This window comes from Oncorhynchus tshawytscha, linkage group LG12, assembly GCF_018296145.1.
Source record: "Oncorhynchus tshawytscha isolate Ot180627B linkage group LG12, Otsh_v2.0, whole genome shotgun sequence".
Taxonomy (NCBI): domain Eukaryota; kingdom Metazoa; phylum Chordata; class Actinopteri; order Salmoniformes; family Salmonidae; genus Oncorhynchus; species Oncorhynchus tshawytscha.
The window spans coordinates 14067366-14094865 of NC_056440.1; the positions used below are offsets into that span (position 1 = coordinate 14067366).

General features: G+C 44.6%; 1 protein-coding gene across 3 annotated transcripts in view; it reads left to right on the forward strand.

The window, feature by feature from the left end:
- LOC112245969 (ATP-binding cassette sub-family A member 2) overlaps positions 1 to 27500 on the forward strand; it is a 143907-nt gene that overhangs the window by 33761 nt on the left and 82646 nt on the right. For 2 of the 3 annotated variants that reach the window (XM_042331375.1, XM_042331377.1), the window contains exons 2-3: positions 24033 to 24126; positions 24210 to 24212. In XM_042331375.1, coding sequence (XP_042187309.1) covers positions 24033 to 24126; positions 24210 to 24212 — 97 coding nt within the window. The remainder of the gene's footprint in view (positions 1 to 24032; positions 24127 to 24209; positions 24213 to 27500) is intronic. The other variant, XM_042331376.1, reaches the window with a different exon arrangement.

Below are 27500 nucleotides of genomic sequence, written 5' to 3' on the forward strand. Positions count from 1 at the left end.
GGTTATATTTATATTTATATTTGTTCTTCACTGGTTTCCCTTTTCTTGTGGCAACAGGACACAAATATTGCCACTGTGATTGCACACTGTGGTATTTCACCCAATAGATATGGGAGTTTGTCAAAATTGGGATTGTTTTCAAATTCTTTGAGGGTCATTTCCCTTTGAGGGAAATGTGTGTCTCTAATATGGTCATACATTTGGCAGGAGGTTAGGAAGTGCAGCTCAGTTTCCTCTTCATTTTGTGGACAGTGTGCACACAGCCTATCTTCTCTTGAGAGCCGTTTCTCAATGGCGGCGTTTCTCAATAGTGTTTCTCAATAGCGTTTCTCAATAGCATGGCTATGCTCACTAAGTCTGTACATAGTCAAAGATTTCCCTTAAGTTTATGTCAGTCACAGTGGTCAAATCAAGTCCCTGTTCCATAAATGTTGTACCTGTTCCACTACATCCCCGTCGATGAGAATGGGGGCGTGCTTGGTCCTCCTTTTCCAATAGTCCACAATTATCTTCTTTGTCTTGATCATGCTGAGGGAGAAGTTGTTGTCCTGGCACCACACGTTCAGGTCTCTGACGTCCTCCCTATAGGCTGTCTCATCATTGTCAGTGATAAGGCCTACCTACCACTGTTGTGTCATTGGCAAACTTGATGATGGTGTTGGAGTGGTGCCTGGCTATGCAGTCATGAGTGAACAGGGAGTACAGGAGAGGACTGAGTATGCACCCCTGAAGGGCCTCTGTCTTGAGGATCAGCGTGGCGGATGTGTTGTTACCTACCCTTATCACCTGGGGGCGGCCCATCAGGAAGTCCAGGTGTGCGAGCGTTGCAAAATACATTTAGAAATCCATGTTATTGAATTATTGCACCCACACTGCTCGCGCGCGCCTACGACCGTCTGTGTTGCCAAGGGCTAAAATAGAAATCAGTTCTATTTCTGACTCAGATCGCACTGCAAGTCCTGCCTCTCCCATCTCCTCATTGGTTTATAGAAGCAGGTACCCACGTGCCATCTCCTCATTGGTTTATAGAAGCAGGTACCCACGTGCCATCTCCTCATTGGTTATACCCACAAGCAGGTACCCACGTGCCATCTCCTCATTGGTTATACCCACGTTGGTGACTGAGAGACGAACAAGGTCAGTAGCGGTAATGCACCTAATTTATGAAAGTTGCCAATCGCAATATAAAGTCAAGAGAAGAAAAGGCCTGGAAGGAAAAGAGATGACTAGAAACAATTCGGTTGACCATTTTATGTGTGGATTAATTGGCGGAGTGGAGGATCTTGTGCATTTCAGGTAAAATAACAACTCAATGTTTATATCCCAGGACAAATTAGCTAGCAAGTGCAAGCTAACTAGCTAAATTGACATCAATGTTTAATGCTTTTGTTTTGATATTTTGACCTGTGTGTCGTGTTCGCGCTTGGTGTGGGGGGACAAAATAAATGTATGCACAATGGCGCACGTGCGCAGCCGGTTTGGGTTCCGTGTTAGTCAGCTAGCTAACATAAATCGCATTCCTCTTTATTTGATTCAAGTTGTTGAGTCGGCTAAATTAACTGCATTAGCTAATTATGTGAAATGTAAACTAAGTAGAAAAATATATAAAATAAAATATATCTCTCTCTCTCAATCTCTGCTGCTTCTCCTTAATTTTTTAATCAATTTCTTTCTCTCGCTTTGAACCAACTACTCATCACACTTTATGCACTGCAGTGTTGGCATGTGTGCGTGTCTGTGTGCATGTGTGCGTGTATGTGTGTCTGTGTGCATGTGTGCGTGTCTGTGTGCATGTGTGCGTGTCTGTGTGCGTGTCTGTGTGCATGTGTGCGTGTATGTGTGTCTGTGTGCATGTGTGCGTGGGTGCGTGCACTTGTACGTGTGTGTTCTCGTGTATGTGTGCTTGGGTGTGTGTGTGTGTGCGCGTGTGTGTGTGTGCGCATGTACGTGTGTATGCATGTGTGTGTGTGTGTGTGAGTCATTGTGTCTGCCCGCCTGCCTGTCTGCCCTAGGGACATGACTCTGTCCTCACACAGCAGAAGACCTAGACAGCATGGTGACACTGGAAGGATGCTGATGTGATTTGTGGGTGTGTGTGTGTGTTTGTGTGTGTGTGTGTGTGTGTGTGTGTGTGTGTGTGTGTGTGTGTGTGTGTGTGTGTGTGTGTGTGTGTGTGTGTGTGTGTGTGTGTGTGTGTGTGTCTGTGTGTGTGTGTGTGTGTGAGAGAGAGAGGAGAGAGGAGAGAGAGAGAGGGGAGGGAGAAAGAGAGGGGGAGAAAGAGAGGGAGAAAGAGAGGGGGAGAGAGAGAGGGAGAAAGAGAGGGGAGAGAGAGAGACTGAGAGAGGGGAAGTGTGTGTCTGTATGTGTGTGTGTGTGTGTTTGTGTGTTGGATTGTCAGTGTAGTATGTGTGTGTGTGTGTGTGTGTGTGTGTGTGTGTGTGTGTGTGTGTGTGTGTGTGTGTGTGTGTGTGTGTGTGTGTGTGTGTGTGTGTGTGTGTGTGTGTGTGTGTGTGTGTGTGTGTTGGATTGTCAGTGTAGTATGTGTGTGTGTGTGTGTGTGTGTTGGATTGTCAGTGTAGTATGTGTGAGCGTGTGCGTAGAGACAGAATACTTGTTGGAGGCTTGAGCACTGTATGGAGCTAGAGAGCTGAGGAGATATTTATCCTAGCTGGTATCTCCTCATGGTACTGTCATGGTATTATGAGGAGATATTTATCCTAGCTGGTATCTCCTCATGGTTTTGTCATGGTATTGTGAGGAGATATTTATCCTAGTTGGTATCTCCTCATGGTTTTGTCATGGTATTGTGAGGAGATATTTATCCTAGCTGGTATCTCCTCATGGTACTGTCATGGTATTGTGAGGATATATTTATCCTAGCTGGTATCTCCTCATGGTACTGTCATGGTATTGTGAGGAGATATTTATCCTAGCTGGTATCTCCTCATGGTTTTGTCATGGTATTGTGAGGAGATATTTATCCTAGCTGGTATCTCCTCATGGTACTGTCATGGTATTGTGAGGAGATATTTCTCCTAGCTGTGCTGTCATGGTATTGTGATAGAGAGAATGTGAGAGGGCCCTGTGTGTTACACCGCTGTGACAACGCTGCTGCCTGCCTGCCGCATCTTGACTGATGTAACAAATCACTACAGGGATGGACTGAACTGTGTGTGCAGTCACAAATCACCCCCACTCAGGACCGGCTATGAAACACAGTCAAACTCTCTCAAACCCAGACGGAGAATTACAGTGACAGGCAGAAAGCAGTCCAAGTGATATGTGCTTTCAGATAATACAGCAGTATTGTCTTGACTGATGTGAACACACACACACACACACACACACACACACACACACACACACACACACACACACACACACACACACACACACACACACACACACACACACACACACACACACATGCCTGGCATTTATCTCACACACTACTGCCCTATAGAGCACTCCACAGTGAATTCATCACCATGCCATTCTAATGATCAGCCCTCTTAATAATTGAACTGCAAATGAGTGCCGAGCTACTCGTCAATAATTTATTAGCTGCATTGTATTAAACTACAGTTACAGCAGCAGCATAGAGCTCCTTCCTTTGTGTTAGAGAACAGAGGAGAGGACAGAGGAGAGAACAGATGAGAGAACAGAGGAGAAGAGAGGACAGAGGAGAGGACAGATGAGAGACCAGAGGAGAGAACAGAGGACAGAGGAGAGAACAAATGAGAGAACAGAGGACAGAAGAGAGAACAGAGGAGAGGACAAAGGAGAAGAGAGGACAGAGGAGAGAACAGAGGAGAGAACAGAGGAGAGGGCAAAGGAGATAACAGAGAAGAGAACAGAGGAGAGAACAGAAGATAGACCAGAGCAGAGGAGAGATAGGCTACTAGGAATGATACCAGCTAAAGAGGACAGAAACACATACTAACTGAGGTGTAAAATCTGATGAAATGGGGGGTTGTCATGGGACCAGATGGTTCTATTGAGTCAAATCTCTCTGTCTTGTCTTCTATTGATTATAATCTCTCTGTTTTGTCTTCTATTGAGTAGAATATCTCTGTATTGTCTTCTATTGAGTAGAATATCTCTGTCTTGTCTTCTATTGAGTAGAATATCTCTGTCTTGTCTTCTATTGAGTAGAATATCTCTGTCTTGTCTTCTATTGAGTAGGATCTCTGTCTTGTCTTCTATTGAGTAGAATCTCTCTGTCTTGTCTTCTATTGAGTAGAATATCTCTGTATTGTCTTCTATTGAGTAGGATCTCTGTCTTGTCTTCTATTGAGTAGAATCTCTCTGTCTTGTCTTCATTTGAGCAGACTCTCTCTGTTTTGTCTTCTATTGAGTAGAATATCTCTGTATTGTCTTCTATTTAGTAGAATCTCTCTGTTTTGTCTTCTATTGAGTAGAATATCTCTGTATTGTCTTCTATTGAGTAGAATATCTCTGTCTTGTCTTCTATTGAGTAGGATCTCTGTCTTGTCTTCTATTGAGTAGAATCTCTCTGTCTTGTCTTCATTTGAGCAGACTCTCTCTGTCTTGTCTTCTATTGAGTAGAATCTCTCTGTCTTGTCTTCTATTGAGTAGAATATCTCTGTCTTGTCTTCTATTGAGTAGGATCTTTGTCTTGTCTTCTATTGAGTGGAATCTCTGTCTTGTCTCCTATTGAGTAGAATCTGTGGAAGACTGGGGGCCAAGTACCTGACCATGTACCTGTAGTTCTGTTCATAATGGTTGTATCTGGACCTTTGTAACTGCTTCTCTCTCTGCACTGTTATCTCAAATCCCATCAAATGTTATTTGTCACGTGTCGAATACAACCTTACCCCGAAATGCTTACTTACAAGCCCTTAACCAACAATGCAGTTTTAAGAAAATAAGAGTTCAGAAAGTATTTACTAAATAAAGTTTTAAAAAAGTAATACAATAAAATAACAATAACGAGGCTATATACAGGGGGTACTGGTACTGAGTCAATGTGCGGGGGTACAGCAATATTGCAAAACACAGCTTAGCCTTTTGTTAATCCACCTGTCGTCTCAGATTTTGAAATTATACTTTACAGCGAAAGCAATCCAAGCGTTTGTGTAAGTTTATCGATCTCATGACAAAACATTATGTACACTTAGCATCAGGTAGCTTGGTCACGAAAATCAGAAAAGCAATCAAATTAATCGTTTACCTTTGATGGTCTTCAGATGTTTTCACTCACGAGACTCCCAGTTACACAACAAATGTTCCTTTTGTTCCATAAAGATTATTTTTATATACAAAATACCTCCGTTTGTTTGACGCATTATGTTCAGAAATCCACAGAAAAGAGCGGTCATTACAATGCAGACAAATTCCAAATAATATCCGTAATGTCCACAGAAACATGTCAAACGTTTTTTTATAATCAATCCTCAGGTTGTTTTTAAAATATATAATCGATAATATATCAACCGCAAATGTCTTTCACAGTAGGAGAGGGAAAAACAAAAGCTGTCCAAATTCTGTTGCGCGAGCAAAACTCATGTGACCACCTGACGCGATGTTATCTTTCTGGCTCATTTTTCAAAATAAAAGCCTGAAACTATGTCTGAAGTTGACATTTTGAGGAAGCGATAGGAAAAGGAATCTGGTTGATATCCCTTTAAATGGAGCAATGGGAGGCTATGGAACATGGAGTTTTCAAAATAGAAGCCACTTTCTGGTTTGATTTTTCTCAGGGTTTCGCCTGCAATATCAGTTCTGTTATACTCACAGACAACATTTTGACAGTTTTGGAAACTTTAAAGTGTTTTCTATCCTAATCTGTCAATTACAGTGGGGCAAAAAAGTATTTAGTCAGCCACTAATTGTGCAAGTTCTCCCAATTAAAAAGACGAGACAGGCCTGTAATTTTCATCATAGGTACACTTCAACTATGACAGACAAAATGAGAAAAAAAATCCAGTCCAGGATCCAGTTGCAGTGGAAGGTGTTTAGTCCCAGGGTCCTTGGCTTTGTGATGAGCTTTGTGGGTACTATGGTGTTGAACGCTGAGCTGTAGTCAATGAACAGCATTCTCACATAGATGTTAATTTTGTCCAGGTGGGAAAAGGCAGTGTGGAGTACAATTGAGATTGCATCATCTGTGGATCTATTAGGGTGGTATGCTGGTGTTGATGTGTGTCATGACCAGCCTTTCAAAGCATTTCATGGCTACAGAGTGAGTGATTGCTACGGGGCGGTAGACATTTAGGCAGATTACCTTGGAGTTTTTGGGCATAGGGACTATGGTGGTCAGCTTGCAGCATGTAGGTATTACAGACTTGATTAGGGAGAGTTTGAAAATGTCAGTGAACACTTGTCCAAGCATGAACAGGTCCGCACATGTTTTGATTACACGTCCTGGTAATCCGTCTGGCCCAGCTGCCTTGTGAATGTTGACCTGTTTAAAGGTCCTACTCACATCGGCTACGGAGAGTGTATCACACAGTCATCCGGAACCGCTGGTGTTCTCATACATGCTTCCGTGTTGCTTGCATCGAAGTAGGCATAAAAGGCATTTAGCTCGTCTGGTAGGCTTGCCTCACTGGGCAGCTCGCGGGTGGGTTTACTTTTACAGTTTGCAAGCATTTCCGACGAGCGCCTAAGCCAGTGTAGTAGGATTCAATCTTAGTCCTGTATTGATGCTTTGCCTGTTTGATGCTTCATCTGATTGAATAGCGGGATGTCTTATAAGCATCTGGATTAGTGTCCCACACTGCAAATCTAGTCTAGCTCATTGTGGATTTTGCCTGTAATCCATGGCTTCTGGTTGGGATATGTACGTACGGTCACTGCGGTCACTAATTGAGGAAACTGGTGACTGAGGTGGTATTCAACTCAATGTCATCGGATGAATCATGGAACATATTCCAGTCTGTGCTAGCAAAACAGTACTGTAGCTTAGCATCTGCGTCATCTGACCACTTCCGATTATTGAGCGAGTCACTGCTTTACGAGTCACTGTTCACAAGGAACTAACTAGGCTGCTGAAAAGAGAGAGAAAGAAGAAAGAAAGAAAGAAAGATAGAAAAAAAGAAAGAAAGAAAAAGAGTGAGAGAAAGAAAGAGTGGGAGAAAAGAGAGAAACGAAACAGAGAGAGACAGAGAGAGAGTAGACTGCAGACAGTAGATGAGAGAGGGAAACAGTGGGTTCAGTTGTTCTTAGTTACAGGGTAAAGCAACAAAAGGTCCCAGAGTCAGAGCCTCCACTATTTTTGATTTATTTCACCTTTATTTAACCAGGTAGGCTAGTTGAGAACAAGTTCTCATGTGCAACTGCCACCTGGCCAAGATAAAGCATAGCAATTCGACACATACCACAACACAGATTTACACATAGGATAAACAAAACATAGTCAATAATACAGTAGAACAAAAGAAAACAAAAAGTCTATATACAGTGAGTGCAAATGAGGTAAGATAAGAGAGTTAAGGCAATAAATAGGCCATGGTGGCAAAGTAATTACAATAGCAATTAAACACTGGAATGGTAGCTGTACAGAAGATGAATGTGCAAGTAGAGATACTGGGGTGCAAAGGAGCAAGATAAATAAATAAATACAGTATGGGGATGAGGTAGATAGATGGGCTGTTTACAGATGGGCTATGTACAGGTGCAGTGATCTGTGAGCTGCTCTGACAGCTGGTGCTTAAAGCTAGTGAGGGAGATATGAGTCTCCAGCTTCAGAGATTTTTGCAGTTCGTTCCAGTCATTGGCAGCAGAGAACTGGAAGGAAAGTTGGCCAAAGGAAGTGTTGGCTTTGGGGATGACCAGTGAAATATACCTGCTGGAGCGTGTGCTACGAGTGGGTGCTGCTATGGTGGCCAGTGAGCTGAGATAAGGTGGGGATTTATCTAGCAGAGACTTGTAGATAACCTGTAGCCTGTGGGTTTGGCGATGAGTATGAAGCGAGGGCCAACCAACAAGAGTGTACAGGTCACAATGGTGGGTAGTGTATGGGGCTTTGGTGACAAAACGGATGGCACGGTGATAGACTGCAACCAGTTGGTTGAGTAGAGTATTGGAGGCTATTTTATAGATGACATCACCGAAGTCGAGGCTCGGTAGGATGGTCAGTTTTACGAGGGTATGTTTGGCAGTATGAGTGAAGGATGCTTTGTTGCAATATAGGAAGCCGATTCTAGATTTAATTTTGGATTGGAGATGCTTAATGTGAGTCTAGAAGGAGAGTTTACAGTCTAACCAGACACCTAGGCATTTGTAGTTGTCCACGTATTCTAAGTCAGAGCCGTCCAGAGTAGTGATGCTGGACGGGCGAGCAGGTGCAGGCAGTGATCGGTTGAATAGCATGCATTTAGTTTTACTTGCGTTTAAGAGCAGTTTGAGGCCACGGAAGGAGAGTTGTATGGCATTGATGCTCGCCTGGAGGTTAGTTAACACAGTGTCCAAAGAAGGGACAGAAGTATACAGAATCGTGTCGTCTGCATAGAGGTGGATCAGAGAAACACCAGCAGGAAGAGCAACATCATTGATGTATACAGAGAAGAGAGTCGGCCCGAGGATTGAACCCTGTGACACCCCCATAGAGACTGCCAGAGGTCCGGACAACAGGCCCTCCGATTTGACACACTGAACTCTATCAGAGAAATAGTTGGTGAACCAGGCAAGGCAATCATCTGAGAAACCAAGGCTGTCGAGTCTGCCAATAAGAATGTGGTGATTGACAGAGTCGAAAGCCTTGGCCAGGTCGATGAATACGGCTGCACAGTAATGTCTCTTATCGATAGCGGTTATGATGTCATTTAGGACCTTGAGCGTGGCTGAGGTGCACCCATGACCAGCTGTGGAACCAGATTGCATAGCGGAGAAGGTACGGTGGGATTCAAAATGGTCGGTAATCTGTTTGTTAACTTGGCTTTCAAAGACCTTAGAAAGACAGGGTAGGATAGATATAGGTCTGTAGCAGTTTGGGTCTAGAGTGTCACCCCCTTTGAATAGGGGGATGACCGCGGCAGCTTTCCAATCTTTGGGAATCTCAGATGATACGAAAGAGAGGTTGAACAGGCTAGTAATAGGGGTTGCAACAATTTCGGCAGATAATTTTAGAAAGAGAGGGTCCAGATTGTCTAGCCCGGCTGATTTGTAGTGGTCCAGATTTTGCAGCTCTTTCAGAACATCAGCTATCTAGATATGGGTAAAGGAGAAATGGTGGGGGCCTTGGCGGGTTGCTGTGGAAGGTGCCGGGCAGTTGACCGGGGTAGGGCTAGCCAGGTGGAAAGCATGGCCAGCCGTAGAAAAATGCTTATTGAAATTCTCAATTATAGTGGATTTATTGGTGGTGACAGTGTTTCCTAGCCTCAGAGCAGTGGTCAGCTGGGAGGAGGTGCTCTTTTTCTCCATGGCCTTTACAGTGTGCCAGAACTTTTTTGAGTTAGTACTACAGGATGCAAATTTCTGTTTGAAAAAGCTAGCCTTAGCTTTCCTAACTGCCTGTGTATATTTGTTCCTAACTTCCCTGAAAAGTTGCATATCACGGGGGCTATTCGATGCTAATGCAGAACGCCACAGAATGTTTTTGTGCTGGTCAAGGGCAGACAGGTCTGGAGTGAACCAAGGACTATATCTATTCCTAACTCTACATTTTTTGAATGGGGCATGCTTATTTAAGATGGTGAGGAAGGCGCTTTTAAAGAATAGCCAGGCATCATCTACTGACGGGATGAGGTCAATGTCATTCCAGGACACCCCAGCCAGGTCGATTAGAAAGGCTGCTCGCAGAAGTGTTTTAGGGAGCGTTTGACAGTGATGAGGGGTGGTCGTTTGGTCGCAGACCCATTACGGATGCAGGCAATGAGGCAGTGATCGCTGAGATCTTGATTGAAAACAGCAGAGGTGTATTTGGAGGGCGAGTTAGTTAGGATGACATCTATGAGGGTGCCCGTGTTTACAGATTTGGAGTTGTACCTGGTAGGTTCATTGATAATTTGTTTGAGATTGGGGGCATCAAGCTTGGATTGTAGGATGGCCGGGGTGTTAAGCATGTCCCAGTTTAGGTCACATTGTAGTACGAGCTCAGAAGATAGATGGGGGGGGGCAATCAATTCACATATGGTATCGAGGGCACATCTGGGGGCAGAGGGAGGTCTATAGCAAGTGGCAACAGTGAGAGACTTGTTTCTGGAAAGGTGAATTTTCAGAAGTAGAAGCTCAAATTGTTTGGGAACAGAACTCTGCAGGCTATCTTTGCAGTAGATTGCAACACCGCCCTATTTGGCAGTTCTATCTTGGTGGAAAATGTTATAGTTAGCAATGGAGATTTCAGGGTTCTTGGTGGTTTTCCTAAGCCAGGATTCAGACACGGCTAAGACATCCGGGTTGGCAGAGTGTGCTAAAGCAGTGAGTAAAACAAACTTAGGGAGTAGGCTTCTAATGTTAACATTTATGAAACCAAGGCTTTTACGGTTACAGAAGTCAACAAATGAGAGCACCTGGGGAGTGGGTGTGGAGCTAGGCACTCTAGGACCTGGACTAACCTCTACATCACCAGAGGAACAGAGGAGAAGTAGGATAAGGGTACGGCTAAATGCTATACGAACTGGCCGTCTAGCACGTTCGGAACAGAGAGTAAAAGGAGCAGGTTTCTGGGCACGATAGCATAGATTCAAGGCATAGTGTACAGACAAAGGTAAGGTAGGATGTGAGTACATTGGAGGTAAACCTAGGCATTGAGTAATGATGAGAGAGATACAGTCTCAAGAGACTTTTAAACCAGGTGATGTCATCGCATATGTAGGAGGTGGGACAAGATGGTTGGTTAAGGCATATTGAGCAGGGCTAGAGGCTCTACAGTGAAATAAGACAGTAATCACTAACCAGGACAGCAATGGACGAGGCATATTGATATTAGAGAGAGGCATGCGTAGCCAAGTGAACATATGGGTCCAGTGAGTGGTTGGGCTGACTAGGGACACGGCTATTCAGACAGTTAGTAGGCCGAGGCTAAACAAGCTAGCAGTTAGCAGACCGGCGCTGGCAAGCTAGCAGTTAGCAGACCGTGGCTGGCAAGCCAACAGTTAGCAGACCGGGGCAGACAAGCTAGCAGTTAGCAGACCGGGGCTAGGAAGTTAGCCTTTGGGGGACGTCGCGATTAGAGTAAGTCTGTTTTGCCTCTTCGTGTGGTGACGTCGATAGACCAGTTGTGGAATTAGTAGGGTTCCAAGTATCTCTAGGTAGCTAGCTGGCCTAGCATGTTAGCATAATGGGCCTTCAGCGGGCGTCGCGCCTGAGGGGCCTGTTGGAATCCTCGGGTAGATTATGTCGGTATTCCAGTCGTGGAGGATCGGCAGGGTTCCGTGCCCCGTACCGGCAGTAGAAGGGGTCCGGATATTGTAGCTCAGGAGTGGGCTTCGGTGGTAGCACAGGAGCCCTGGCCGGGCTAGCTTCAGGCTAATTGGTGCTTGCTCCGGGATGGAAACGCTAGCCAGGAGTGGTCACCCGGGATTGCGGTTAGCTAGTTGCGAAGATCCAGATGAAAATGTTCAGAGGTTGTGGTAGGAATCCGGGGTCATCCGGAACCGCTGCCGCGGTCATCCCCCTCTTCAAAGGGGGAGACACCCTTGACCCAAACTGTTACAGACCTATATCCATCCTGCCCTGCCTATCTAAGGTCTTCGAAAGCCAAGTCAACAAACAGATCACTGACCATCTCGAATCCCACCGTACCTTCTCCGCTGTGCAATCTGGTTTCCGAGCCAGTCACGGGTGCACATCAGCCACGCTCAAGGTACTAAACGATATCATAACCGCCATCGATAAAAGACAGTACTGTGCAGCCGTTTTCATTGACCTGGCCAAGGCTTTCGACTCTGTCAATCACCATATTCTTATCGGCAGACTCAGTAGCCTCGGTTTTTCTAATGACTGCCTTGCCTGGTTCAACAACTACTTTGCAGACAGAGTTCAGTGTGTCAAATCGGAGGGCATGTTGTCCAGTCCTCTGGCAGTCTCTATGGGGGTGCCACAGGGTTGAATTCTCGGTCCAACTCTTTTCTCTGTATATATCAATGATGTTGCTCTTGCTCCGGGCGATTCCCTGATCCACCCCTTCGCAGACGACACCATTCTGTATACTTCTGGCCCTTCCTTGGACACTGTGCTATCTAACCTCCAAACGAGCTTCAACGCCATACAACACTCCTTCCGTGGCCTCCAACTGCTCCCTCTTGATTCTAGCCATCCCGGATCCGGGATCGTGAATACAGCCTCAAGCTCATTAGCATAACGCAACGTTAACTATTCATGAAAATCGCAAATGAAATTAAATAAATATGCTAGCTCTCAAGCTTAGCCTTTTGTTAACAACACTGTCATCTCAGATTTTCAAAATATGCTTTTCAACCATCAACCATAGCAAAACAAGCATTTGTGTAACAGTATTGATAGCTAGCGTAGCATTTAGCGTAGCATTCAGCGGCCAACATTTTCACAAAAACAAGAAAAGTCAAATAAAATCATTTACCTTTGAAGAACTTCGGATGTTTTCAATGAGGAGACTCTCAGTTAGATAGCAAATGTTCAGTTTTTCCAAAAAGATTCTTGTATGAGAAATCGCTCCATTTTGTTCATCACGTTTGGCTACCCAAAAAAAACGAAAATTCAGTCATCAAAACGGCGAACTTTTTTCCAAATTAACTCCATAATATCGACTGAAACATGGCAAACATTGTCTAGAATCAATCCTCAAGGTGTTTTTCACATATCTCTTCGATGATATATCATTCGTGGAAGTCTGCTCTCTCCTCTGAATCACATGGAAGAATGCTTGCAGCTGAAGATTACGCATCAATTTCGACAAAGGACACCGGGCAAATGTTGGTAAACCTGGTAAATGTTGTCTCTTATGGCCAATCTTCCAATGATATGCCTACAAATATGTCACAATGCTGCAGACACCTTGGGAAAATGGCAGAAAGTGTAGGCCCGTTCAGGGCGCATTCACAGCCATATAAGGAGACATTGGAACACAGCGCCTTCAAAATCTGCTGTTTGAAATTTCATCTTGGTTTCGCCTGTAGCATCAGTTCTGTGGCACACACAGATAATATCTTTGCAGTTTTGGAAACATCAGTGTTTTCTTTCCAAAGCTGTCAATTATATGCATAGTTGAGCATCTTTTCGTGTCAAAATATCTTGTTTAAAACGGGAACGTTTTTTTATCCATAAATTAAAAGAGCGCCCCCTATATCCAAGAAGTTAAATGCTAGTAAAACCAAATGCATGCTTTTCAACCATTCGCTGCATGCACCTGCACGCCCGACTAGCATCACCAACCTGGCTGGTTCCGACCTAGAATATGTGGACATCTATAAGTACCTAGGTGTCTGGTTAGTGTCTGTAAACTCTCCTTCCAGACTCATATCAAACATCTCCAATCCAAAATCAAATCTAGAATCGGCTTTCTATTTCGCAACAAAGCCTCCTTCACTTACCCTAGTAAAACTGACTATCCTACCGATCCTCGACCTCGGCGATGTCATCTACAAAATGACTTCCAATACTCTATTCAGCAAACTGGATGCAGTTTATCACAGTGCCATCTGCTTTGTTACTAAAGCACCTTATACCACCCACCACTGCGACCTGTATGCTCTAGTCGGCTGGCCCTCGCTACATATTTGTTACCAGACCCACTGGCTCCAGGTCATCTACAAGTCCATGCTAGGTAAAGCTCCGCCTTATCTCAGTTCACTGGTCACGATGGCAACACCCACCCGTAGCACGCGCTCCAGCAGGTGTATCTCACTGATCATCCCTAAAGCCAACACCTCATTTGGCCGCCTTTCCTTCCAGTTCTCTCCTGCCTGTGACTGGAACAAATTGCAAAAATTGTTGAAGTTGGAGACTTTCATCTCCCTCACCAACTTTAAACATCTGCTATCTGAGCAGCTAACCAATCGCTGCAGCTGTACATAGTCCATCGGTAAATAGCCCACCCAATTTACCTACCTCATCCCCATACTGTTTTTATTTATTTACTTTTCTACTCTTTTGCACACCAGTATCTCTACCTGCACATGACCATCTGATCATTTATCACTCCAGTGTTAATCTGCTAAAATTGTAATCATTCGCCTACCTCCTCAGGCCTTTTGCACACAATGTATATAGACTCCTTTTTTTCTTTTTTTCCTTTTTTCTACTGTGTTATTGACTTGTCTATTGTTTATTCCATGTGTAACTCTGTGTTGCTGTCTGTTCACACTGCTATGATTTATCTTGGCCAGGTCGCAGTTGTAAATGAGAACTTGTTCTCAACTAGCCTACCTGGTTAAATAAAGGTGGAAAAAAAATATGGAGAGAAATAGGTCCGTTATGCTTTGGTTTGAGTCACGTTGTTCGAACTGGTGAGAGCTTTCCGAGCTAAAGGTTAGCTGATGACCGCTAGCAATGGTTTGCTGACTGATAGCTGGTAGGTAGTTAGCTGGCTAGCTTCAGTTGAGGGGTTCCAGATCCGAAGTAAATATAAATACTTTAGAAAAAGCAGATCCACACCACATTGGGTGAGGTGGGTTGCAGGAGAGTATTTTGAAGTTGAGGTTTAGGAAAATATTTTTTAAAGATATGCGAAGAAAAATATGTAAAAAGATATATACAAGGGACACGACAGGACAAAGACGTCTGACTGCTACGCCATCTTGGAAGAGAATGCATTAATTGCAGTGATGAAGCCGATAATTCAGATATATTTTATGCGTAAATGTCCATTGGGTCCTGAGTTGACTGGTATTGATTAAAAGCGACGGCACCACAAGCAGAAAGATCCTAATTTGTTTGTGATGCTCACAGTTTGCCTGGTAAATAAACAACACACAGATGCGCAAAGAGTTGAGCACAATTCTTCTTAGCTGTGTTCTCCTTCGCTGACCTTAATGAACCACTACTAACTGGGTCTCCCAGCCTGGACATCGGACCATTCGTTCTGCCTACATCCCTTCACTGACCCCCTTAGAGAGCTAGGGAGCTGTTCCTCTGGACATATTGGTCATGTTCTAGGCCGACTACATTAACAGATGTTGCATTGCCAATGGTTTGGGTCATTGATTGTGCATTCGGACATCAGACTGCCATATCATATGATGTGGTTAGAGAATATGTATGTGTAGGAACTGACATGTGTCACCCTGGAACGCGGCCATGATAACCCATACAAATGAATGGTTATCAGTTTCCAGTCAATCAAATCCAATGACAATTAAAAAAGAAGGTAAACAATATGCTTGAGTGAGCCTGGGGTGGGTCAGACACTCTTTATAGGCTGAGGCCTCTGTACTGTTTACTCAGAGAGAGAGAGGGGGGGAGAGAGAGAGACAGAGAGAGAGAAAGGAAGAAAGAAAGAGACAGAGAGAGAGAGACAGAGTGAGAGGGAGGGATAAATAAGAGAGAAAGCAGATAGCCATGCATGAGATGGAGCATCGATTCTGAAGGAATGTTTGAAAATCACACCAAAGCCAGGAAAACTCCACTGGTAGAGCCAATAGAGCTTAAGGTTAGGGAGAACAGAGAACATAGCGGGATAGAAGAGAGAGTGAGATAATTAGGGAGGGATAAACATTGGTCCAGACTCAGAACGCTTATATTCATTAGGTACCAAAAGGAAGTTAACGAGCCAGAACGGGGAGGGACCTACCTGAATTTGTCCAATAATAATTGCTTGTTTTCATTTTTCTTTTCAGAACGTTTTGCTATGGTGTACACTAATGAATATGACCTAGCAGTGCCCAACATTGCAGGAGTCTTTCCCAGATGTTATACAGTAGCATTTAGCCTCCTGCCTGCCTGTGTTTATGAGGGCCCAGGTCAGAAGTAGTGCACTATATAGGGAATAGGGCTCTGGTCTAAAGTAGTGCACTATATAGGGAATAGGAATATGGTCTAAATTAGTGCACTATATAGGGAATAGGAATATGGTCTAAATTAGTGTACTATATAGGGAATAGGAATATGGTCTTAAGTAGTGCACTATATAGGGAAAGGAATATGGTCTAAAGTAGTGCACTATATAGGGAATAGGAATATAGTCTTAAGTAGTGCACTATATAGGGAAAGGAATATGGTCTTAAGTAGTGCACTATATAGGGAATAGGGCTCTGGTCTAATGTAGTGCACTATATAGGGAATAGGAATATGGTCTAAAGTAGTGCACTATATAGGGAAAGGAATATGGTCTAAAGTAGTGCACTATATAGGGAATAGGGCTCTGGTCTAAAGTAGTGCACTATATAGGGAATAGGAATATGGTCTTAAGTAGTGCACTATATAGGGAATAGGGCTCTGGTCTAAAGTAGTGCACTATATAGGGAAAGGAATATGGTCTTAAGTAGTGCACTATATAGGGAATAGGGCTCTGGTCTAAAGTAGTGCACTATATAGGGAATAGGAATATGGTCTAAAGTAGTGCACTATATAGGGAAAGGAATATGGTCTAAAGTAGTGCACTATATAGGGAATAGGAATATGGTCTAAAGTAGTGCACTATATAGGGAATAGGAATATGTTCTAAAGTAGTGCACTATATAGGGAAAGGAATATGGTCTAAAGTAGTGCACTATATAGGGAAAGGAATATGGTCTAAAGTAGTGCACTATATAGGGAAAGGAATATGGTCTAAAGTAGTGCACTATATAGGGAAAGGAATATGGTCTAAAGTAGTGCACTATATAGGGAATAGGAATATGGTCTAAAGTAGTGCACTATATAGGGAAAGGAATATGGTCTAAAGTAGTGCACTATATAGGGAAAGGAATATGGTCTAAAGTAGTGCACTATATAGGGAATAGGAATATGGTCTAAAGTAGTGCACTATATAGGAAAAGGAATATGGTCTTAAGTAGTGCACTATATAGGGAATAGGGCTCTGGTCTAATGTAGTGCACTATATAGGGAATAGGAATATGGTCTAAAGTAGTGCACTATATAGGGAAAGGAATATGGTCTAAAGTAGTGCACTATATAGGGAATAGGAATATGGTCTTAAGTAGTGCACTATATAGGGAAAGGAATATGGTCTAAAGTAGTGCACTATATAGGGAATAGGAATATGGTCTAAAGTGGACCCTTCCCTATCCTGGGGAAATAACTGTCTGTCTGCTGCTCAAGCTAGCTTGTTATATATGACGGAGTAGTGTGGAGAATCAATCCAGTGCAATTGACCAGGGGTTCCATTCTGGCTCAGCTCTGTGCTCCAGTTGCCTGATGTGTGACTGATTGAGCCCGAACCCTTTGGATAAGCTGCTCTGCAATATTCAGCCCATTTCATTTCCTCCATCTCCCCTCAGTGCCCACCCACACACTCTGTATTTCCCTAAACCTCAGACATTGGCTACATTGTTTGCCTGTCCCCAATGGCACCCTATACCCTACATAGTACCACTATAGGCCCTAGTCAATAGCAGTGCACTTCATAGTGAATAGGGTGCCGTTTGGAATGCAAGACTGTACAGTGACGCAGTAGAAAATGTTTCAATGGCATGGCTGGAATGCAATTACCTAGGACTCTAAAATCATATTTCTGTCCCTGTTCTCTCTCTCTCTCTCTCTCCTCTTCCTGTTTACTTTCTCTCAACTCTCCTCTTCCTGCTCTTTCTCGCTCACCTCTTCCCTTCCTGTTCTCTCTCTCCCCTCTCACCTCCCTGTTTTCTCTCTCTCTCTCTCTCTCTCTCTCTCTCTCTCTCTCTCTCATGTTCTCTCTCTCTCCCCTTCCTGCCTGGTCTCTCTCCCCTCTCCCTCCCTGTTCTCTCTCTCTCTCTCTCTCTCTCCTCTCTCTCTCTCTCTCTCTCTCTCTCTCTCTCTCTCTCCCCTCTTCAGGTTTTGTCAAATTAACTTCAGATTTGAATTTGTAGCAAGAATTTACACAGCAGGTTAAGACAATTAATGTAACAGGTTAGCATAACTAGGTGAAGGTTAGGAAAAGGGTAAGGGTTAGCTAAAATGAAAAGCTGAATTCCTTTTAGCCATGACCCTCTCCCCTCCTTGTTCTCACCCTCTCTCTCCCATCCCGGTTCTCTCTCTCTCCCATCCCGGTTCTCTCTCTCTCCCCTCCTTGTTCTCACCCTCTCTCTCCCATCCCGGTTCTCTCTCTCTCCCATCCCGGTTCTCTCTCTCTCCCCTCCTTGTTCTCACTCTCTCTCTCCCATCCCGGTTCTCTCTCTCTCCCCTCCTTGTTCTCTCTCTCTCTCTCTCTCTCTCTCTCTCTCTCTCTCTCTCTCTCTCTCTCTCTCTCTCTCTCTCTTCCTGTTCTCTCTCTCTTTCCTCTCCATGTTCTCTTTCTCTATACAGACCTAATCAGGGCCATCTGAATGGTGTTTGGGTAGTAAATGAGTTTAGTGTCTTTGTAGTGTTAGATTATCACAAAGGTGAATGTTGTTGTTTGTTGAATAACATCAGATGACCTGTGGAGCCTGTAGTTGCAGCGTGTCTGTGTTACAGTAATTATGCGTTTAGACCAGGGATGCAAAATTTGTCATACCATTTGGTATAGTGGGACAATGAAGAGGGTGATGGCAAAAGCAAGCAAGCACAGTGATATGGATTGGTATGGTGATTTCAGTAAACAAACAGTGCAAATCAACATCCAGTAGAAAGTAAATCTACGGCAGACGGCAAGGACTGTGGCGGCGAGTCCCATCTACCGGCATTCACCGCCAGCCTCAACGGCATTTATCGTCATTCTCTCATCGAAAACAACGACATCCGGCTTGCCTTGTTCCTCGCACCATCGAAACTCAGCATAACCCTGTACCTCTCTGCACCACCTCTGCAGTATTGAGGACAGCAGCTGAAGAAAGACGCTTTGGCACACCGATAAAGAATGGAAGATATACAGCACAATCAGAAGTTATTCAGACCCCTTGACTTTTTCCACATTTTGTTACGTTACAGCCTTATTCTAAAATGGACACAATACCCCATAATGCCGAATCAAAAACAGGTTTTTAGAAATGTCAGCAAAAAAATGTTTAAAAAAAATGAAATATCACATTTACATACAGTTGGGCAAAAAAGTATTTAGTCAGCCACCAATTGTGCAAGTTCTTCAACTTAAAAAGATGAGAGAGGCCTGTAATTTTCATTATAGGCACACTTCAACTATGACAGACAAAATGAGGAAAAAAAATCCAGAAAATTACATTGTATGATTTTTAATGAATTTATAGGCCTCTCTCATCTTTTTAAGTGGAAGAACTTGCACAATTGGTGGCTGACTAAATACTTTTTTGCCCCACAGTAAGTATTCAGACCCTTTACTCAGTACTTTGTTGAAGCACATTTGGCAGCAATTACAGACTCAAGTCTTTTTGGGTATGAAGCTACAAGCTTGTCACATCTGTATTTGTGGAATTTCTCCCATTCTTCTCTGCAGATTCACTCAAGCTCTGTCAGGTTGGATGGGGAGTGTCGCTGCACAGCTATTTTCAGATCTCTCCAGAGATATTTGATTGGGTTCAAGACTGGACTCTGGCTGGGCCAGAGGACATTCAGAGACCTGAAGCCACTCCTGCGTTGTCTTGGCTGTATGCTTAGGGTCGTTGCCATGTTGGAAGGTGAACCTTCACCCCAGTCTGAGGTCCTGAGCGCACTGGAGCCTATTTTCATTAAGGATCTCTCTATACTTTGCTCCACTCATCTTTCCCTCAATCCTGACTAGTCTCCCAGTCTCTAGTTCAATCTAGTTCATTCTTGTTTCTTATGGTCTGATAGTCTTTAAGTGCCTTTTAGACTTGTGGAAACTCCAAGCGGGCTGTCATGTGCCTTTTACTGAGGAGTGCCTTCCGTCTACCATAAAGGCATGATTGGTGGGGTGCTGTGGAGATGGTTGTCCTTCTGGAAGTTTCTCCTATCTCCACAGAGGAACTCTGGAGCTCTGTCAGAGTGACCATCGGGTTCTTGATCACCTGCCTGACCAAGGTCCTTCTCCCCCGACTGCTCAGTTTGGCTGGGAGGCCAGCTCTAGGAAGAGTCTTTGTGATTCCAAACTTCTTCCATTTAAGAATGATGGAGGCCACTGTGTTCTTGGGGACCTTCAATTCTGCAGACATTTTTTGGTACCCTTCCCTAGATCTGTGCCTCGTCCCAATCCTGCTATGGACAATTCCTTCAACCTCATGGCTGGATTTTTGCTCTGACATGCACTGTCAACTGTGAGACCTTATATAGACCGGTGTGTGCCTTTCCAAATCATGTCCAATCATTTGAATTTACCAAAAGTGGACTCCTATCAAGTTGTAGAAACATCTCAAAGATGATCAATGGAAACAGGAGCTCAATTTCTAATCTCATAGCAAAGTGTCTGAATACTTATGTAAATAAGGTATTTCAGTTTTTTATTTGTAATACATTTGCAAAATATACAACTTTTTCTTTTGCTTTGTCATTATGGGGTATTGTGTGTATCCTCTTGAAGGATACACACAGATATAGGCACTGCCAAACTCAGGGGATCTGTTTAATATTCAAATCAAGGGTTTGTGTTTTTCTTTTCAGGTCAGAGAAATCAATATAAGCTGGAGAAATTCTAACAAGAGACAAGCGCCCTCTGGATAAAGATTTCTTTCAGTGTGTGTGTGTGTCTGTGTGTGTGCGTGTTTGTGTGTATGTGTGTGTGTGTGCCTAGCTGTGTCAGAGAGAGTAGTGGTATTTTAATCCTCAGAATTTTATAACAGAAGCTTTGTTGAGTGGGGTCAGTTGGGCCTTTGTGCTTTGTGAGAGAAGCATGTCAAAGAGCTGTTTATCTGTCATGACCTTCACAGAGAGACACATAGGGACGAAGTCTGTGACCCCTCTGTCTCTCTTGTAAATAAGAGACGACTAAGGCAGGGCAGGGTGACACTTTGTCTATATGTGTCTATCTGTGCACACAAACATGCACACACACACACACACACACACACACACACACACACACACACACACACACACACACACACACACACACACACACACACACACCTGCGCTGTCACTCAGTCACTTGTCCATCATTCCTTTCTCTGGTGACTCAGCACTATGATTGAACAGATGGCCCTACACACATGCACTGTTTGTGTGTGGGTGTGTCTGCGTGTTTGTATGGGTTTGGTTGTGGCAGAGAGAAATCAAATCAAATCAAATCAAATTTTATTTGTCACATACACATGGTTAGCAGATGTTAATGCGAGGGTAGCGAAATGCTTGTGCTTCTAGTTCCGACAATGCAGTAATAACCAACAAGTAATCTAACTAACAATTCCAAAACTACTACCTTATAGACACAAGTGTAAAGGGATAAAGAATATGTACATAAAATATATGAATGAGTGATGGTACAGAGCAGCATAGGCAAGATACAGTAGATGGTATTGAGTACAGTATATACATATGAGATGAGTATGTAAACAAAGTGGCATAGTTAAAGTGGCTAGTGATACATGTATTACATAAGGATGCAGTCGATGATATAGAGTACAGTATATACGTATGCGTATGAGATGAATAATGTAGGGTATGTAAACATTATATAAGGTAGCATTGTTTAAAGTGGCTAGTGATAAATTTACATCATTTCCCATCAATTCCCATTATTAAAGTGGCTGGAGTTGAGTCAGTGTGACAGTTGGGCAGTAGCCACTCAATGTTAGTGGTGGCTGTTTAACAGTCTGATGGTCTTGAGATAGAAGCTGTTTTTCAGTCTCTCGGTCCCAGCTTTGATGCACCTGTACTGACCTCGCCTTCTGGATGATAGCGGGGTGAACAGGCAGTGGCTCGGGTGGTTGTTGTCCTTGATGATCTTTATGGCCTTCCTGTGACATCGGGTGGTGTAGGTGTCCTGGAGGGCAGGTAGTTTGCCCCGGTGATGCGTTGTGCAGACCTCACTACCCTCTGGGGAGCCTTACGGTTGTGGGCGGAGCAGTTGCCGTACCAGGCGGTGATACAGCCCGTCAGGATGCTCTCGATTGTGCATCTGTAGAAGTTTGTGAGTGCTTTTGGTGACAAGCCAAATTTCTTCAGCCTCCTGAGGTTGAAGAGGCGCTGCTGCGCCTTCTTCACGATGCTGTCTGTGTGGGTGTACCAATTCAGTTTGTCTGTGATGTGTACGCCGAGGAACTTAAAACTTACTACCCTCTCCACTACTGTTCCATCGATGTGGATAGGGGGGTGTTCCCTCTGCTGTTTCCTGAAGTCCACAATCATCTCCTTCTCGCTGGTGTCTCAGTTTGCATACTCTCGCTGGTGTCTCAGTTTGCATACTCTCGCTGGTGTCTCAGTTTGCATACTCTCGCTGGTGTCTCAGTTTGCGTACTCTCGCTAGTGTCTCAGTTTGCATACTCTCGCTGGTGTCTTAGTTTGCGTACCCTCTCATCTCCATACCACACTTTTAATGACATTTTGTGATTATGTTTAACACAATGCATTATATGCATCATACTTCAATGTGCCCAACAATGCAGGCCACATTTCAGCTGAAGAATGGCTGAGGTTTAAATCAGGACACGACAGCTCTAGTTGGACAGCGGGTTAGACCAGGTGACCAGGGTAGATGGGGAGAACTGGGCTGTTTCCCAAATGGCACTGTATTCCCTACGTAATGCACCACTTATGACCAGGACCTATGGGGGACACAGCCCATGTCCCTTCAGGTGATCAGTGATTGCCACTCCCAGAGAACGAGGCTTGGCCTATATGGGCCCAGCAGAGAAGACTGTAGCAGAGGGTCTCTCTTCGTCTTTCTCTCTCCACCCCCCTCCCATCTCTCTCTCTCTCTCTCTCTCTCTCTCTCTCTCATAAAACATAGCTACCGTTCCTCCACATTCTTGATGTGAACTATGAACTTGCTGTTTATCAGGCTCAAGGCATGTAATTGAATGTTTAGAGAGTGATAGTGTCTCTCGTAGTGAGGCTAGGAAGGAAGAAATAGACCCCAGATTGGTATTTAATTTGTGTATTTAACCTTTATCTGACGAGGCAAGTCAATTAAGTCCAAATTCTTCTTCACAATGACGGCGAGGGGCGTGTGCAGCGCTGAATAAATGAAAGTACAGAGAAGAAAAAAGGGGGAATGTGGCAGTTATGAAATCCTTACTAATGGAGGAATAAACTGTCAACATTTCCTTTTCCAGTATTGATCAGAACCGAAGAGGTCATTAGCTGCTATTTGTGGCTGGTGGTTCTATGTCTCTGCAGTTGCCTGTGAATCAATCTTCCTTTCTGCTGTGCTTTCACTACTGGATGTCTGTGTTCTCTCAGAGCGTGTGAAACTGAACATGACGTAGACCATTAACCACAGCTGTGTGAGTGTGTGTGGGACCCTCTTCTTCTTCATAAGCACATCATATCTGTAACAGACCACTTTAGAAAGCACTGGCAGTATAAGCCAAAAGTGCATGATTAGCAAATGGACACCCTTCACACCAAGTCTCTGATTTAATGGGCTAAGTCAACTCAATCCATTCACTGTGTTGATCCATCACCAAGTCAATTACAATCCACAAGGAGTGGTTCAGCGTGGAAAGCAAATCAGTATCTAACTGGATTTAACCTTGTAGTTGTTTACTGTAGTAAACACACTACAGCCTACACTGGTTTATCTGTTCAGCGGTTTAACTCTCTCGCTGTGTCTCTCACTCTCTCTCTCGCCTCCCCTCCCCCTTTCTCCCTCCCTCCCTCTCTCTAACTCACCCTCCCTCCTTCTCTCTCTCTCAATCTCCCTCCCTCCCTCCCTCCCTCCCTCCCTCCCTCCCTCCCTCCCTCCCTCCCTCCCTCCCTCCCTCCCTCCCTCCCTCCCTCCCTCCCTCCCTCCTAACTCTCCCTCCTTCTCTCTCTCTCTCTCTCAATCTCCCTCCCTCCCCCCCTCCCTCTCTCCCTCCCTCTCTCTCTCCCTCCCTCTCTCTCTCTTTCTCGCCCTCCCTCGCCCTCTCTTCCTCCCTCCTTCTCTCCCTCTCGCCCTCCCTCCCTCTCTCTCCCTCTCAACCTCCCTTCCCCTCTCTCCCTCTCTCCCTCCCTCTCCTCCCTACAGTGGGTGTTGGCCTTTGAGATCTTCATCCCCCTGGTCCTTTTCTTCATCCTGCTGGGCCTGCGCCAGAAGAAACCTGCCATCCCTGTCAAGGAAGGTAGGAAAGACTGAAAGAAGGGAGCTTCACAAAAAGGTGTACAAATGAAAGAGTAGTAGAAGGGATGCAGACGGCAGTGCCAGTCTGTTTGTGTCATCATGCCAAACATTGTTTCGCTTGACAAGTACAGCAATGGAGTTGGAAAAAGCACAAACAGATCTGGGACCAAGTTACAGAAAGAGAGAACAGATCTAGGACCAGGTTACAGAAAGAGAGACAGATCTGGGACCAGGCTACAGAAAGAGAGAACAGATCTGGGACCAGGCTACAGAAAGAGAAACAGATCTGGGACCAGGCTACAGAAAGAGAGACAGATCTGGGACCAGGTTACAGAAAGAGAGAACAGATCTGGGACCAGGCTACAGAAAGAGAGAACAGATCTGGGACCAGGCTACAGAAAGAGAGACAGATCTGGGACCAGGCTAATGCAGAAAAAGATGAGAGGAGAACGGGAGCCAGGGGGTGAGGAGTGACGGTGGTTGGTGGTTAGTTAGGCACAGTGTTATGGTTGTGTGGGAATCCCCCGTTGCTACAGCTCACTATTGAAGGGGAGTCCACCACCACCAGTTTGAACACAACACATCAATCTAACCAGACTTTCAGTGACAGTCCCGCTGTGCAGTTCCAGAAGGAAGGGAACGCGGCTGTAGCCTGCAGATGTAGAGGATGCATCTTGATCTTAATATAGAATGTTTGCTTCTCAAATGGCACCCTATTTCCTACACAGTACACTACTTTTAGTAGTCCTCTGTAAAGGCTACAGGGTGTCATTTGGGACCCAGCCTCTGTGTGTTGTTGTGAAAGATGATAACGTAACACTGTATAGAATTTCCACCTACAGTATTTCTGTTCAGTTGTACAAGGCTCAAATGGAGCTTTACTAATCTGCCATTGAATGAAAGTCTGGTTGCATAAAACACTGGTGTCTAGTGTTTTCATTCATACTGTTTCTTGACTATCATGTACTGTCATGTTTAGTCATGTACTGTCATTGTTCACAGACATCCACACCTGTTTTATTTACCTGTTTTTTTTCTTCTCTTTTACTCTATGACCCTCTGCTTTTCTCTCTCTCTCTCTCTCTCTCTATCTCTTTCTCTCTCTCTCCCTCTTCTCTCTCTCTCCCTCTTCTCTCTCTCTCCCTCTTCTTTCTCTCTCTCTCTCTCTGATGATGTCCCCCTCTCTCTCTCTCTCTCTCTCTCTCACTCTCTGTCTCTCTCTCTTCTCTCTCTTGTCTCTCTCTCTTGTCTCTCTCTCTGATGATCTGTCCCCCTCTCTCTCTCTCTCTCTGATGATGATGTCCCCCTCTCTCTCTCTCTCTCTCTCTCTGATGATGATGCCCCCCCCTCTCTCTCTTTCTCTCTCTCTCTCTCTCTCTCTCTGTCTCTCTCACTCTCTGTCTCTCTCTGTTCTCTCTCTTCTCTCTCTTGTCTCTCTCTCTCTTTTCTCTCTCTCTCTGTCTCTCTCACTCTCTGTCTCTCTCTGTTCTCTCTGTTCTCTCTCGTCTCTCTCTCTCTCTCTCTCTCTCTCTCTCTCTCTCCCCTCTATCCCTGTCTCTCTCTCTCTCTCTCTCTCCCTCCTCTATCCCTCTCTCTCCCCTCTCTCTCTCTCTTCTTTCTCTCTCTGTTCTCTCTCTCTCTCCCTTCTCTCTCTCTTCTCTCTCGTATCTTCATGATGCATGTTCACTGCATGCTGAATCAGTCTGTAAGTGTCAAAGTCTTTATCATTGTGGCTTCATGATTATCTCTAAGTTATGATTACCTTGACTCTGACTTTGGTCTCCTGTTATAATCCTGTCTGGGATGTGGGACAAGTGTGTGTGTATGTGTGTGCTCGCAAGCTATGTGTGTGTGTGTGTGTGTGTGTGTGTGTGTGTGTGTGTGTGTGTGCGGCTCCCCTCCTGATGTCCGTGTCTCTGTGTTGTCAGCACCGCGCTGAGTCTCAGGCGTACAAAATGGCACCCTATTCCCTTTATAGGGCACTACTTTAGACCAGGGCAGTGCATTACATAGGGGAAAAGGTTGTCATTTGTGACATAGGCTCAGTGACTGGGAAGGGATCTGTCTACAATGTTGTCTCTGGCCAACAGATCCTATTTCACACATCTGACTAATGCTAAAAGCTTTGTGCCCAGGTTAGCGCTGTAAGGTACACACTGGCACCGCACCACATATACACAACACACAAGGGGTGCACATGCACCGGCTCACATGTGCAGGGAGCAAATACGAAATGTGATCTGTGACGGCTCTTACACGGTCGCAGTGACAAACAAAGTCTGTGTGAAAATATTCCTTTAAAGGGATTTGTGAGAATTTTGAAGATGAACGTTGTCTCTGTGTGTGTTTGTCTATGTTTCTACGTGTCTGTGTTTCTGTGATAACCAGTTACTGGTGACAATAAATGCTACTGTCAATACTGTATACATAACATACATCTGGCTGGAGCTAGCTCTTATTCAGCCTGGGCCTAGATCTGTGTCCTATCATGTCTAAGGAGTGGCATGGTGGCACAGACAGACTGGTACCCAGGCTAGCTCTAACTGACTGACACCCAGGCTAGCTCTGACAGACTGGTACCCAGGCTAGCTCTAACTGACTGACACCCAGGCTAGCTCTGACAGACTGGTACCCAGGCTAGCTCTAACTGACTGACACCCAGGCTAGCCCTGATAGACTGGTACCCAGGCTAGCTGTGACAGACTGGTACCCAGGCTAGCTCTGACAGACTGACACCCAGGCTAGCTCTAACAGACTGGTACCCAGGCTAGCTCTGACAGACTGGTACCCAGGCTAGCTGTGACGGACTGGTACCCAGGCTAGCTGTGACAGACTGGTACCCAGGCTAGCTCTGACTGACTGGTACCCTGATCTCTTCCCTCTGGTTGACTGATCCAGATGTCAGGTCTGACCAGGGAGGGGATGACTATCCTAAATGGCAACCTATATGTATTCCCTATTTAGTGCACTATGGGCCCTGGTAAAAAATAGTGCAATATATACACAATATATACACAATATATACACTCATAGAAAAAAGGATTCCAAAAGAGTTCTTCGGATGTCTCCAGGAGAATCCTTTTTGGTTAATGGTAGAATCATTTTGGGTTCCATGTAAAACCCTCTGTGGAAAGAGTTCTACAGGAACCCAAAACTTTTCTACTTGGAACCAAACGCGTTCTACCTGGAACCAACAAGGGTTCTTCAAAGGGTTCTCCTATGGTGATTGTAGAGAAAATGAGCCATGTAGGATGCAGGTACAAGTTCTGTTAAACAGACAACCTTCACTACAGAGTCAGTCACTAAAGATATTACTCAGCAGCTCTAAATACAAGTTGCCGTTAGGCACAGATCCAGGATCAGTCTACCCTCTCC